The sequence below is a fragment of the Cryptotermes secundus genome, unplaced genomic scaffold (genome assembly GCF_002891405.2).
Source record: "Cryptotermes secundus unplaced genomic scaffold, Csec_1.0 scaffold371, whole genome shotgun sequence".
NCBI classification, from domain to species: Eukaryota; Metazoa; Arthropoda; class Insecta; order Blattodea; family Kalotermitidae; genus Cryptotermes; species Cryptotermes secundus.
The window spans coordinates 75,172-91,310 of NW_019741978.1; the positions used below are offsets into that span (position 1 = coordinate 75,172).

The 16,139-nt window shown below is 40.8% G+C and overlaps 1 protein-coding gene across 4 annotated transcripts in view; it reads left to right on the top strand.

The window, feature by feature from the left end:
- LOC111872894 (la-related protein 4) overlaps positions 1–16,139 on the top strand; it is an 82,909-nt gene that overhangs the window by 8,780 nt on the left and 57,990 nt on the right. For 3 of the 4 annotated variants that reach the window (XM_023867153.2, XM_023867152.2, XM_023867155.2), the window contains exon 2: positions 15,817–15,946. In XM_023867153.2, the coding sequence (XP_023722921.1) occupies positions 15,817–15,946 (130 nt within the window). Of the gene's footprint in view, positions 1–3,756; positions 3,924–15,816; positions 15,947–16,139 lie in introns of those variants that run through there. The other variant, XM_023867154.1, reaches the window with a different exon arrangement.

The window sequence follows — 16,139 nt, forward strand, 5'->3', positions numbered from 1 at the left end:
TAAATTATTTACGTTTAATTTCTTAGAATACAACATTACTCTACATAAAAAATCACGGCATGTAATAAAGAATAAACAAGCATTACCTTATTTAATCAGTGCAGTGGCTGAGAATAAAATACAAGCATATGAAACACACAGTATAACACACGCAGTCACAGGAGCAAGACACAATGCAAAGCACAATACACACGCAATAGTGAAAGAGTGCTCCAACAGAAGAGGATAGGTTTGACTCGCGTAGTGAGATACGACGTAGGGATGAAAAATCCTGAACAATTTTAATATTTTTAACATTTATCAATATATATGATAAATATATATTTTAGTTATTTTAATATGAAGACGACAAGGCATGCAATGAATTAGTTTAGCGTAAATCGAATAAGCACCTGAAGATGGCACTTTTGTGCCGAAACATGTAGTGCGAGTGAGAGGAGGAGATAGATGAATGTATGCACTGGAAGACGGTTGAAATAAATCATGGATATGAAACACGGTAAGTGGCATAAAACAAAACGAATAAAATCAGCAATTAATTTCTTACAATAAGTAAAAGTTCGCGTCACACCTTTCACCTCGTGACGGCACACCGGTTGAGGAACACTGCTTTAGGGAACTGTTTTTTTTTTTTTTTTCAAAAATCTTGTGACTCCCATTATGGCGAACTTTTGTATTAGGTGAAATAACAATATTGCTGTCGCATGAATTCTTTTTCTTATCTCTCAGTATGACAGTGATAACTAATCAGCCACTGAAGATAGGATTGTGGAATGAGATACAGAAATATGCCCTACCGATTGTTATACCTCAGGTATGATATGTAGACAGCATAATTTCTTTTATTTCTGTCCAACAATTATCAGCTTACACGAATTTATATTAGTGGAAATTACGCACAGAACCAGAGAACTGAGCTCTGTAATTATCAATTTATAATTTTTCTATCTTCTGAAAAAAAAAAACGATAGACGAATTCAAAACAAAATTAAAATTCGTGTCTTTTTTTATTGCTAGTGGTGTGGGACTAAGTACTGTTACTGCCTCGTATCTTTAGCCGCGGTAGAGGGGTCTTACCATCTCTCGCGGAGCGGGGGGGAGCAGTCTTATCAGCTTACGTCAGCGTGGGTACTACCAGTTTGGAATGTAGCATGTTGGAGTGTAGTCTGGTATATAGTACTACTCCTGGTCTCCGTAGGCAATGTTTTCCGCTCGGGGAGTAGCTCTGAACGGCCCCACAGAAAGGGTATAGCTTCGCGTGCCCCACAACAGCGTTTGCCTTTCCGAGCGGCTAACGTTACCAGTCAGTAACAGTACTGCGGCCACTTCTGGCCTATTGTACCAACCCCAGATGATAGGTGACGGTGACTGTGGAGCAATTGGAATGAATGATTACAGAGGAAACCGAAGTACTCGGAGAAAACCAGCCCCAGCGCCACTTTGTCCACCACAAATCCCATTTGTCCAGACCCGGGATCGAACCCGGGCCTGCTTACTATTAGAATTAGGTTATTAACGTATCGGTAATGGTATGATGATTCTTCAAAGGCATACACGAGTAACATAATAGACCGAGTAAGAGTTACTTTCTCTTGGGCATGATAGTCTCCTTGGACAACAGAAAAAGAGTTTTCACACTCATAACTCATACAGTTCATTTTACTGAATGAACAGTAAAGAATATCAGACAACATAGTATACTGTGAGACACTGATATTTATCGCTGAAATTACACGATCATATGAAGGAAATTATGACTATCAAAATGGGCAAATATTCTAATATCAGATAATACCAGTTTGGAGCACTTCGTAGGATTCGAGCCTTTCTGGAACACATGATTACTATAGCCGTAGATTATCAAACTCCGTGGCTTTTATTCCGCAAGCTAACTATACCGACGGAGCGACCGCTTGTCAGCGAAGTTAGTGCCAACTTTTGCGGATAGAGGGTGTCGCATGGTAAGCGCAACGGATTCCCGTGGCCGTTAATCTCGGTTTTCTAGACCGGAGCCGTAGGTTATAATTCTTTATTATTCTGTCTTATTACAGAAGAATGCAAATGCGGACTTCACTTAGGAAGACAGCGCGTGTATGTAGGCCTGCTGAACCCTCCAAGGGTTTTCTTATGCCGGTATATCATTGGCATATTAGGATGATCAAATCATGGAGGATGAAATGTGTGGACACGTATCACAAGTGGGAGAAAAGATAGTACATTCAAAGTTTTGGTAGGGAAACCTGAAGGAAAATAACCGTGTTGAAGGTTAAGGCGTAGATGGGAGGAAATATTAAAATGGACAATAAAGAGAGGGGATAGGAGGATATGAATTTCATTCAAATGACCCAGGATAGGGACCAATGGCGAGCACTTGTCAATACCGCCAATCCAACGATGTCCTTAGCAACAGTTCAAGAATTCTCAGGATAAAAATGAGATGGAACGTCATCGTATTGCAGCCACGTGTTTAATTTGGACTTTAAAGTCATTTCTTGCGAAAGAACCGGTGACTCGTATGGGAATTTAGGGCGATAGTTTCCCGTTACACTGCTGTCAACAATAAGCCGTCGGATGGGTTGTTCCCGGATAAGGACTTATCAGGTGTTCACCGAAAGTTTAAGGTGAAAGTCTCTTAGCGTACTTTCGTGCGGCTTGTACAAAATAGAAGTGATTTACCAAGTTTTGTTCTGCTTTTCCTTAGTTCTCATCAGTAGCTTCGTAGCGGTTGAAGATTTGATCCATGTTGACATAATATTTTTTTACTCAAAGCGACCAAATTAATGACGTCCTAAAATATGGCGGAAGTTTCGTTAGACGCATAAAGAAGCTACCTGATGTATGTTTTCCATGAGATGTCTCTGAATTCGGTTGGACATCTTTACTTAGACAGTATCGTTTGTTTACCTTTTGTTAAATAATAATTACTATTTAAGTCCTACCAACTTTAGCGGATAGAGGGTGTCGCGTGGTAAGCGCAACGAATCTTCACGGCCGTTCATTTCGGTTTTCTAGACCGGAGTCGCTATTTCCTTGAAATAGCTCCTCAGTTATCCTCACGAGTCTGAGTGGACTCCGTTCCAGACCCACTACTTCTCAGAAAATCTGGTAGTGCCGGGAATTGAACCCGGACCTCTGAATCTGTAGCCAGGAACTCCGGCCACTAGACCACAAAGTTCGCACTAACTTCGTCAACGAGCGGCGGTCGCTCGGTCGGTATAGTTCGCTTGAGGACTAAAACCACGGAGTTTGTTTGTTTGTTTGTTTGATTTAAGCCCTGAATTTATATTGTTTTCTGTATTCAGTCACAATAAATTTAGCTGCCTGTTCAAGACAGTTTATTTAAACCGTTAAGACTAGTTACTATTTAAATACGCGACTATGTATTCTCTCCAGCAATAGAAATACATCAGTTGACCGCCAATGATTAGTTTAATTGAGTTGCAGGTCAATGCAAAGGTGTACACACTAATAATAAGACACTGTTTGTATGTACATGACATTAGATATTCAGCATGTCGGAAATGTTTCAAGTAACATTTCAAGTTACTTGTTCCTTCGAATTTAAATTCACTCTCACAACTTCTCAGTACAAAATTTCATGTAAACATGGAGACGGACGGCTGTGCTAGACGCGTCGAACTTGCGCCCGAAACTATGCAGAGCATGTAGTACAGGCGTCCGCCGCATGGCGCTCGCGTTAAGGTACACAACCGACGGTGATGGACTCGAACCGACTCGAACAGAGTGCAGTGTGGATGCAGCTAACCAGTTATGCGGTACGTCTGTCCTGTGACGTCGACGTTGCCGTCGTTTTTTTTCTGGTGGTGACTGTGATGGAAACTCTGGTTGAATGGTTTTTTGAAGGCCCCATAATTGTTCAACAATTTGGCCTATTTTATGCGTCAGCTACAACCACTGCCGTGGTAAGGAATTTGTAAATTTTTATCAAACATGTTAAGTGGGATAGACTTCCTAAAGCTTGCGGCATTTCACTCCCTGGGCATTTTAACTACGTAATCTTCACCGTTTATAACTGAAGCATTTTTATTCGAAATATCGGTTCATGCTGCCTGTCTAATCCAACGTTTAATTACCCACCCTCCTTCCCTCCGCAGCCCACAATTTTCTGATTTATGTAGGTCAGTATTTTTAGTTTGATGAGCCGCTGTTCGCACTTTTACAAAATTAAGTAAAAACATAAAGTTGGATTGTGGTGTCCGTGGACTAGTTAGAAAATGTTGCATATGGCGTGTTAAGTCGGAGCTGTTATGGTGTAGACTGATTAGAATATTCAAGAATTGCCTCATCTCCTTGTCTGCAGGAGTTTCATAATCTTGTGGCTTTGAATTTCTACATTAACTTGTTTATAACACGACGAATTTTTCTTGTAGAATTCTTTTTGAACTGATTGATAGAAAACAAACTCGAAACAAAATTTTAATTACTGCAATCTTGCGTCTGTAACGAAAAAATAAAATGTAATTTTTTCACGCAGGGACAAGCCGCCATTTTAGATTATCAGCGCTGTTCCTGTTTAATGGGTAAATAATACCCATATATATATATATGGGTATTATTTACCCATTAAACAGGAACAGCGCTGATAATCTAAAATGGCGGCNCAGGGTAAACATTTTAAATCCACGGATATCTCAAATGCACTTCTTCGCAAAATATGTTTGTTTCGTTCGGTTATTTTTATTTCCATTCTGATTAGTTCGGGGGGGCATTCAACCGTTTCTTTGGTTCCCCACAACAGGACTACAGACATGTAAATGAACAAAGTCAGGTTTATAAAATTTGAAATCGGTAAGATAAAAAGGGTAATTTTTCCACTTGTGCCTAACTAATTAAGCACTACGCCATGAAGACGTATATGGGGGAGTGAATATATAGATCCAAGTATTCTAGACCTCGACACTAGTTGGAGGTGAGTGGTCAGCTTCATGCCTCGGTCACTTTACCCCCGATACCAATTGGGTAGGAGGCTGGGTGAGCCCCAAGTCTGGTCTGAGCGACATGGAGAGGAGATAATATCTTGCCTTTGACGGCCAACCCGTAGCCAGTCGGTGTACCGACTGCGCTATGCAGGACACCTAAGATCTTAAAACAGAACGATAATTTTCTGATTCATCATTAACAAATCGTTGATGTGCATTCACAACCGATGACAAGTTGCATTAAATTAAAATGGTTTGTATAATGGCCAGTGAGCTTAAGGCCAAAATTCAGAGATAAATTAGCAGATCTGAGTTAGTACGATTTAAAGAAAATACCAGAAACACGACTTTCGTCTAATGTGTGACGCTTTGTAATCCTATGTGTTCACTGACGTTTCGGGGGAAAGTAATTCCGCCTTCTTCAGGGTCAAAGAGTAAGCCAGGCGACAAGCAAGTTGAGGTAGCTTGCCGTACTCGTCGACCTTGAAGATTGAGGCAGTACGTTCCTCCAAAATGCCGGTGGACTTCCCCAGGGCTACACGGCGTCACATTCCAGAAGAAAGGCAAGCTTCGTGGTTGTCACTATGAGAATCTTACATCCAACATGCTTTAGGATAATTATGTTCGTGATATTTCTCATAACAGTGAGTATGAAAATTATTGTGTATGATGTGATACCATTAGTTTGGAAGGGAGGCACCAATGTTTCGGAGCAACTTAGTTCCTCCATCGTCAGGCTATGGAGTTACTGTTCTGACGTAAAGAACATGGCATCACATTTCTGCTAACGTTTAGTACCTATATACTAAACTATACAGCGTCAGAAGACAAAAGTCGTTACAGTTTTATGTTCGCTGTAGTAAGTTCGGTGACAGGAATACATGATCTTATTATGAATTATTTATTTGGAACCTTGTAAATTGTGACGTCAGCTGTTTTGAATTACCAATGGCGCTCAGATACGAAGTAATGTAGGTTTTCATGACTGACAACTTCCATTAAGTAATCGACATAGGTGAGTCTATAAAGACATTGCATCGTGTTCGAATCAAGGACTCCGAAAGCATATCCGTACACGTCAACAACAAACAACTACAACTCGGATGCCTGTGTTGGCCGAAATGTCATTTGGTGCTAGTAATTTGTTAATTATTGATTCATCTGAACCATACCTGCCCACAGTTTCGAATTCCTGACCACTTTCACTCACTGCACAGTGGCGGGCAGTAAGGATAATATCGACCACTGACTTTAAACTGTGCACCACCCCAATTTATCGATAAATACAATTACAAGTGCGTCTCCAAAAATCATAGTACATTTTCTCTATAATCATGCTTGCTGAGATTCTCATGATTGATTCCAGCCTCAAGGTCGAAAAATACAATGCACTGGCTGACAGGCGACGTTTGACAAGTTTGCCGGTATGCCTACGGGCTGAGCAAACATTGGATAACAAATTTATAAAGTTGTTTACTTAAAAGTATAGCGTGATATGATCTTAGGATTTTAAAACGCACACGCACACACACACACACACACACACACGCCTGTTCTCCAATCAACACGAATTCTACCAACATTAATTCAGCATTCACGGTTTTTAAAGTATGACTAGTTTTCGACTAACACAGCTTATCTTTCATCATAACATAATTTATCCACGAATTTTCCATTACGTTATAACATTTTTAGTATATTTACCTTATTTTAGAAAAAATAAAAGTAGGCTCATGCGATTATCATGCTGTCCGTGTGTCTATATGCCCTCCAAATACATTTTTGTATGCCTGAAGCGATCTTTGTCGTACACCATAACACCTTAGACTCATCTCAACGGCGTTCTTCATAAATCCCTCCTATCAGTCTGCATCTGTATGTGTATAAGCCTATCGTTTCTAGGCAACGGCTAGGTAAAAACGTTACCTCTGCAACGACTACACACGCAGCAATATAATTGTTGTACGCTTCATGTACTATGCGGTCGCTGTTTTATCAATGGAAAGTAGATTAGTTCTTCCCATAACTTGTTAAATTTGTATCTAACACGATTTCACCTTGCACAGTATTCTTGAAGAATGCATCTGTCATAATAATCGGTGACTAGGTGGTATTTTACATATGTAAGAAATGTATGAGTCTTGCAGTTAAAACAAAATGTTACATGAATGGGGAATTCCCGGAGACGTTGAGCAAGTATCAATTTCTCAAGGGGGACCCTGGCCCACAGAGTTGGTCAGTTGGTAACAAATGATTATACTCAGCTAAAGGAACGAAGATTCAGGAAATTCTTCAATAAAATCAAATAAAATGTAATGAAAGCTATAACATTATATCTTATCTCCAGCTTATCAGAGAAGCATCAAGTTCCATCGTCAGACAGTTGATAGAGAGTTTAGCCGTTAATTTAGACCAGTAACTTGATTTTAGTTAATGCCATCATAGTTGAAAACTCTAAGATGTTCCCATGTTATTGCAATATATATACATGTATATATATATTCACAACTACTCATCTCTGTATGTAAATATATCCACCGTGGACCATCTCATGCCCTGAAGCAACAGGCGGGTAAACCCGATCTTCATACTGAAGTTTCATAATTTTTAGGGTATAGGACAGGTCCTTAGATCGAGTCGCGGAGTGTTGCTTTTATGCCGTGTGACTTCTTCCGCAAGTTTCCGAATGTTGTACTTGAGGACCCGAGTGAATTTACAGGACTCTTGAGATGTAAGGTACTAGTAATAAAGTTACTAGGATGTTGACCATCGAGATTTCGTCAATGGACTGTCATATTTGCAGCCTCTATAGGTTGAGGATAAATATAATGCTAGAAATATTCACCTTTAGGCGCTGCGAACCTCAGCTCTGGCCATTCTCTTACCACACAAGACTACCTCGAGTCGTCAATGTTGTAATAGGATGTGTAGGCTTTTTAGCATTTCGAACTACAAATAATATTACAGGCAGACATCTTGTAGCAATAAACAAGACAATTACAAGTATACAGTGCACACCTAACAGCCACGTTCCGCAGAACTATAAGTGAAGTCATGGTGACTAAGCGAATGGGGGAGAGGATGAATGCATGTGGGATATTGGTGGGAAAGCCGGAAGGAAGGAGACTACTGAGACGACCAAGATGTAGGTGGATGGACAATATTAAAATGTAACTTTAGAGATAGAATGGGGTGGTATGAAATGGACTGATGGCTCAGGATAGGGACCAGTGGAGGGCACTTGTTAACACGGTAATAAACTTTCGGATTCCATAAAATGCTGGGAAGTTCTTGAGTAGCTGCACAATTGGCAGCTTCTCAAGCAGGACTCAACTCCATAAGTGAGTGAAAACTTCGTGGAACTCTTCCCTTGTGTGCTAATAAACAAACGTTAAGTTCGCAGGTAGTTCTATGTAATATTCCGAGTGACTGAACAATGAAGTAATAAGGCTTCAGTGTTCACAGTTATTACGTACACTAAATGAAAATTAAATATGTAAACTGTTTAATAAATGCTTCAAAATCACATTATAATAGAGGCCTCCGGGCCTACAGTGAAAGAATAAAGCAAACCTGATTTAGATGCAATCTAAACTCGGCCTTATATGTTTGTTTGTTGGTTTGTTTGTATTTTTCTTAATTCCAAATGCGTTCGGGAGGCCATGGTTGATTGCCGAATATGCAAGTTCGGAAATGTACTCATAACAGCTATGTTTGGTTACTTCAAAAATCTCGTGACTTACGGAGGCAATGTATCTGATGTAAAACGTGTTTAATTTTTCTTTACAGCTCTTGTTTGAAACACGTTTCCCTCGAATAAATATTTATCGAGATACACGCAGAAAGGCGTACAATTTTTCGTGTAAAGTAATGGTTAATATTTTCTGATTTAAATTAAAGTCGATATTACTCAGCGGTTTCTTATAACAATCTCAGATATTAAATTTCATGAAAATCTGTATGATTCTCGAGTTCCGTGCCGGACGAGCTGAGCAAACACCCCTAAAATTACCTTTCAACAGCAGACAGTTCGGTTGCTTAGTTGATGTGTATTGAAGTCCGTTGGAAAGAGGAGACAAAGTCTGTACCATGTCTGTAATCCCTTGCAGAGGAAAGTACGCTTGAAATGTTCAAGTGTTAAAGTTCATTGCTTATCACGATATACAATATCTATTAGAAGAAAGTCTGTAGGAATGTTGCAGCTGTACAATACAGTGCTAGTTGTACCTTATTCTTTCTCAGTGTATTTCGCTACAGTAATAGCCTTTGCCCACAGATGTCTAGACCTATATTTTTTTTCCAAAATTTACATTGTTTACTTTTATACTTATCTGAGGTATCCGGATTCCGTGACCGTTTAGATTCAATTACGTATTATCTAATTTATTATTTTATTTTTCTGGGTTTACGAAGTATGAATGAAACACTAATTCTGTGGGTTTAGCGACAGAACACGTCATGTCGATAGGTGCAGGCTAGGTATCCTACACGAAATAAGAAAACGGAAGGCTAATTGGATTGGTCATGTTTTACGCAGAAACTGCCTTCTAAAAGAAGTTATTGAAGGAAAGATAGATGGGCGGATAGAAGTGACAAGAAGACGTAAGAAGATGCTGGATGACCTTGGGGCCAGAAGAGGATACTGTCATTTGAAGGAGAAAGCTCTAGATCGCGTTAAATGGAGGAATTGTTTTGGAAGAGACGGTGGACCTGTCGTCATGACAGATTACTGATGATGATGATGATGATGATGATTATGTGTAATAGGATTTGAGGTGACTATGAAGAATGCGATCCTATAGACTGTAACGCCATTTGCTTAGGAGGTAGTCAGACATTTCAGAGGAACATACCATTTCCATCTCCATGGTCGAAGAATAAGCGAAACAAGAAACCAGCAGTAGCAGGCTTCCAGCCTCAAGAGCTCTCTTGTGGACCATTAGCGTCCAGAGCTAAGGATGCTAAGGATGGTACAGACTTTGTGCTGGAACCTTGCCTGCTGTTAGGCTGCCGATCGTTCATGGGCAACGTCTCTTGGCGTAAGTGTGCGAGTTGGCTGTCGTACGAGTATTGTGGGTTTACGGAACTAAGGAAAACGGCCAGGCTGTGGTTTCCGTGCGGTGATGGGATGCTGCTGGACGTATGATCCGTCGTAGCTCTCGAATCGAAAGCCACTTCCGAGATCCAAGTTGGACTGTGCAGAAGACGCCTATATACTGTTCAAGCCACGTGAGACACTAGTATGAATATGTATTGCACGTGTTAGTGAGTAGACACAGGGTTTGGATTGATAATCGGATTTATTTAACCATTAAAACTCGTAACTACGTAACTAGTCTGTTATTTAGTCCGAGTATGCTTTGATGATAGTGTTGAAAATCTATGTATTTATTCTATGACAAATGGGACTTGCAGATCATCGTGGATAGTAAAGTTGGAGACATGCCAAGGTGCTTTAGTTTTTTTATTGCTAGTGGGGTGGGGCTAAGTCCCTTGTACTGCGTTCACTTCTGGCCTGTTGTACCAGCCACAGATGATAGGTGAGGGTGATTGTGGAGCAATTGGTGGAATGAAGATTGGCAGGGGAAACCGAAGTACTCGAGAAAACCTGCCCCAACGCCACTTTGTCCACCACAAATCCCACTTGACCAGACCCGGGATCGAACCCGGGCCGCCGCGGTGGGAAGCCAGCGACTAACCACTTGAGCTATGGCGCGGCCCTGGTGCTTTAGTTACTGAGCGCAAGAATTTGGATTGAAGTCTTCGAATTATTTTTGTGTTTGACTGTTTTGTACACCCCCATAGCTGTATACCTTATGTCCATATGGGTTTTATTATGCACTTATATAGTAGAAGTTTGTTTTCTGTGGATAGCTTGGATTTACGACCCAAAAGCCAGGACATACATAGTACATAGTATTACCTAAGAGTGACGGACTGTAATCCAATTGACCACGTTCACACGTAAGCCTAAAGGCGTTCTTTGGGATTTTGCAATCCGCATTAACCGTAATGTACATTTACTGCAAATCTAAATATATCACTACGAATCTAATTATTTAATTATATTATTATAAATAAAGTATATAATTTATTGCCGAACAGATGATTTCTCCATTTTTGACTTCATTATATCCCCTTTGTGGGAAGAACATGCTAGAAGACTGTAAATAGGACGTTACATTTCTTCAATTGTTTGCGTTTATTTTATAAGAAAACCAGGTTTGCCAATACTGAAGCAGGGATACAGTAAAGCTGTCTGTCTCATACGTGGTCCGTCGTTCACCATAGCATTGGTGTCCACTTTAATGTACACATGAACCTCTTGAAACGAGTTGACTCAGTGCAAGGATGGTACAATGACCTCGTAGATATTTATATGTAACTGTGACCGAGATATGACATCACACTATCCACTACATGTACGAGTATAGTCTATGACTACTGATACTCTTGAGATATACCACAACATAAATTGTCTTAGTGTGATAAGGGGGCTACTCTTGTTTATATATCCGGGTAAAGGTAAAGCTGTCCCTGTGCTCAACGAATTAAGCACTGCGCCATAAAGGCGTATGGGGGAGTGGTTGTATAGATCCGCATTTTCTTGACCTTAGCACTAGATAGAGGTGATCACCAAAACTAGTACGGTATAGCAATATGAACCTGACAGCTGGGACAGGGAACCCTTCATAAAAGTGTTCATGTTAGAGACCCAGAGAAGAGAATTTTTGGACCCAAGGAGGAGGATGTGACAGGAGGCTGAAGTAAACTGCATAACGAGGAGCTTCATAATTTGTGCTCTTCTGCTGACGATTAGGATTTGTTTTAATGCTAGTGGGGTGGGACTAAGTCCCTTGTACTGCGGCCACTTCTGGCCTATTGTACCAGCCCCAGATGATAGGTGAGGGTGATTGTGGAGCAATTTGTGGAATAAAGATTGGTAGGGGAACCAAAATACTCGGAGGAAGCCTGCCCCAACGCCACTTTGTCCACCACAAATCCCACTTGACCAGACCCGGGATCGAACCCGGGCCGCCGCGATGGGAAGCCAACGACTAACCGCTTGAGCTATAGCGCGGCCCATGAGTAGGATGCTTACCGCGTATGTATAGAAAGGGTGGAACATACAGCCCGCATAGAAGATGATAAGAAATGCCTACAAAATTTTAGTAGCGAAGAGAAAGAGGTCGATTGGAAGAACTGCTCCAAAAAGGGAGGATTAGATCAAGAAATACCCTTTTTTATAATGTTGCATCCCGTTTTCGATTTCATTAATACCGAAATTTTCGCCGTCAGGAAACCTGTTAACATCTATTTTCTCGTGTGTGTGTGTGTGTGTACATTTCATAACTTGTACTCTTCTCCAGGTAGAATTAGAATGATCAAGTCAAGAAGGATGCGGTGGCCAGGGCATGTAGCACGAATTGGGGAGACGAGGAATGCGTATATGATATTGGTGGGAAAGCCAGAAAGAAAGAGACCACTGGGAAGACCAATGCGTAGGTGGGTGGACAATATTAAAATGAATCTTAGAGAGATAAAATGGGGTGGTATGGTATTGATCGGATTGATCTGGCTCAGGATAGGGACCAGTTCAGGGCTCTTGTGAACACGGTAATGAACCTTCGGGTTCCATAAAATGGTGGGAAATTCTTGAGTAGCTGCAGAATTGGCGGCTCCTCCAGAAGGGCTCGGCTCCATGATTAAGTATATATATATATATAAATACAGTTAATTACGTCGAATTATACTTAATTCGCAGGTTTAATTTCGTTTACACCCTACTCGAAATCACATTAACTTTTGTGTTTGTTCACCTGATGATGATCGTTTTTGGTCGAAACATGGAGTAAACTAAAAGAAAAACAAATTGTTATAAAATATAACTTTTTATGAAGGTAAAGACTTCTAATTATTATTAAAGCTTACCTTAAAGAAATGGGATACGAGGGTATTGATTGGTCTAATCTGGCTAAATATAGAAATCAGTAGCGGGTTACTGGGAACACCTAATTACCTTGAGGTTATGTAAAAGACAAGGAAATTCTTGAGTAACTGAGCGACGTAGGTCACGCCATAGCTCAAGCGGTTAGTCGCTGGCTTCCCACCGCGGCGGCCCGTGTTCGATCCTGGGTCTGGTCAAGTGGGATTTGTGGTGGACAAAGTGGCGTTGGGGCAGGTTTTCTCCGAGTACTTCGGTTTCCCCTACCAATCTTCATTCCACCAATTGCTCCACAATCACCCTCACCTATCATCTGGGGCTGGTACAACAGGCCAGAAGTGGCCGCAGTACAAGGGACTTAGTCCCACCCCACTAGCAATAAAAAAAAACCGAGCGACGTACGTTCTTCTCAACAAGGACTGTTCCAAGGAGTTGAAGAGATGAAGACGTAAACCATTTCTGCAGTGTATGAAAAATTACTCGATCGGATTAGCATTTCCTGAAAGTTAAAGTAACTGGAACATCCGTTACCTCGAGTTCAAATATACGGCCCATAGTACTAAACTAACATCATGGTGGTGAGGCCTTCTTGAGAGGCCACCAGTTATGCAGTTACTCAAGAATTTCCCAACATTTTATGGAAACCGAAGGTTCATTACCGTGTCCTCCACTGGTCCCTATCCTCAGCCACGTCGATCCAGTTCATACCACCCCATCATATCTCTGTAAGATTCATTTTAATATTGTCCACCCTCCTACATCTTGGTGTTCCAAGTTGTTTCTTTCCTTCTGGCTTTCCCACGAATATCCTATATGCATTCTTTTTCTCCCCCATTCGTGCTACATGATCTAATCCTTCTTGACTTGATCATTCTAATTATATTTTGCGAAGAGTACAAGTTATGAAGCTCGTCATTATGCACTTTTCTCTAGCCTCCTGTTACTTCATCCCTACACAGCCCATAGAAGTAAATACAAATTTTAAAAACGCAAAAATTGTCATAATCTTTGCATGATATGGCTTAGAAAGATCCCCTTTTATATCAGCAGCCTTCTCGCATATCGGATCTGTTTTGTGCGTACATGTATATGTTATGGTCAAAAAACGAAGTCGGCCGTTCTTGACGTTGACCGGCTGTTGTCGACAGTGACCGTAATTCTTGGTCACTGTCAAGAGCGTCCAATCGCATATGACAATGTCAATGAACAGGGCAGGTTGAGCCGTCGTCAGTAGTGTCCAAGAGCAGATGGTCAGTGACAAATTGATGAGATAAAATTTATTTAACTGTAACTTTCAAGCTACCGGACTGAGAAATAAATGGAAGTAGTCTTCAGACAAATCATAAATTTCGAATTCTACAGTGTGTCTTTTTAGCTATACATGAGTATTTTTTTCGTGAAACACTTGGATTTATAGTTGCATGCTGAGAAATCTTGACGTCCTGATACCGGCAACAACCCTTGTCGTGAATAGTCAGCTTCGCAATTTCTTCTTTGCCAAAGCAGAACTGACACACACGGAAACGTCGACTGTTGATGACTGTGTCAACAATTTCCAATCTTGTCTGAAATTATTCATTATAAAAACGTAAACAAAAGGTAAAGTTATCCCTCTAACAGGCCCTGAAGGCCCATAAGGTTGTTGAGACGTCGGGACTCCCACATTTTCTCTAAACAGTCGACTCACAGATGACGGTAAGGTTGTCAGCCTTACGCGCCGGCCTCCCTTTACCCCCAGGAAGATGCCTGGCACTCATTTCTGTTAGAGGCTGAGTCGACCCCAAGGCCATGCTGCTGGAAGGATGAGATAAATTGAAAAAATCCACCTCATCGGGACTCGAACCGGCGACTTTCCGGCTTATAGCATAGAGCCTCAACCAACTGCGCTACCGCGTTCCCAAATAACAGACTGAAGTACACATTGCCCAAAACGTGAAGCCTTTGTCGGCGATAACCGCCCGAAGAGGAGCGGTCACTGACAGTGGTCGGGAGATCCCCCACATTCCCCGATTTCGGTCTTTAGCCTTAACACGCTGTTAATTAATTTAACAGCTGTTACAAAAATATTCTTGTGTATTCCAGAATGGCTCCTTTACAGAAACTTTCATATATGTTCTTTTCACGAAATTATATTCCGTTTGGAGATTGAACATAAGCTTACCTACCCAAAAATTCGTTATGGGATGTTTTTAACAGCTGCAAACATGACTGCGAGAATTTTCAACATTGTACTGGGAAAATTGAACGTAGTCATAATCTGTACTGACAGGAAATTTCACGAAATGGATACCGAAGTTGTAGGAATATGAACTTCAAGTGTCTATTAGAATTACCATGTTTTTTAAGGAAAGAAGCACGTAACCCACAATAAAGCTTAAGGTAGTATAAGTGTTTTGAAGAATGTAAACTTCGAGTTCAATATGGTTGTGCCCATCTATCCGTAGAGATCCTACCAGCGTGCAGTCTACAGACATTCTTCAGTAAAGAACGCTGGGAACAAAACATAAAGCACTTTTTCCAATTATGAAATGTTAGTTTTGGAAGAAACCCACGTCAGTTTATAGAATTTAGCAGGATACAGTATTTTCGAACGACCAACCGACTTTTCAGTTATGCAAAATAGCAAAAAGCTATTTCACTTCTTTCTTTCCCTCCTCTCAAAGTAAGTATCCTACTTCTTGCCTTTTATTCCTTTCCCTATTATAGAGTGAATTAATACGCAACAAACAACGAAAATAGAATTTACTGCTTTGCATAATCTCTTTGGCTCTGTAACACTCCTAATACTGTAAAAGCTGAAGTACACAAAACACGAAACCAGTTTCGGTGCTATGTTTGTCTAAGGAAACGAAGTTCATTTAGTTTAGGGGCAGTGGCTTTCAGATTCTAGTACGATGGTGACTGAGTCATCCTTATTTTATGCTTCCTTAGGTGACTCCTAGTCTCAGCGGTGCAGCCCTCAATCCCAACGCTGACGTGTTCGAAAGCAAACAGTCTGAAGGCAGCATCGATGTGTCCTCAAGTTGGGACATCCCTGACACAGAGTTTACCTCTTTGGACGGTAAGTGCACGTTTCTGTCACACTTAGTATGTTACAAATTTTGGAGATGACGTTCAGATGCAGTTTAATAAAGGGTTTTGCCAGAATTCTTTCACGATGTTTACAAAAGTTTTACAGCGCGTTGAACCGAACAGGCTGATCTAGAACCTTATTCGGGAGGTTCTTGGTTGGAATCTCGATCGGGACACCGTTT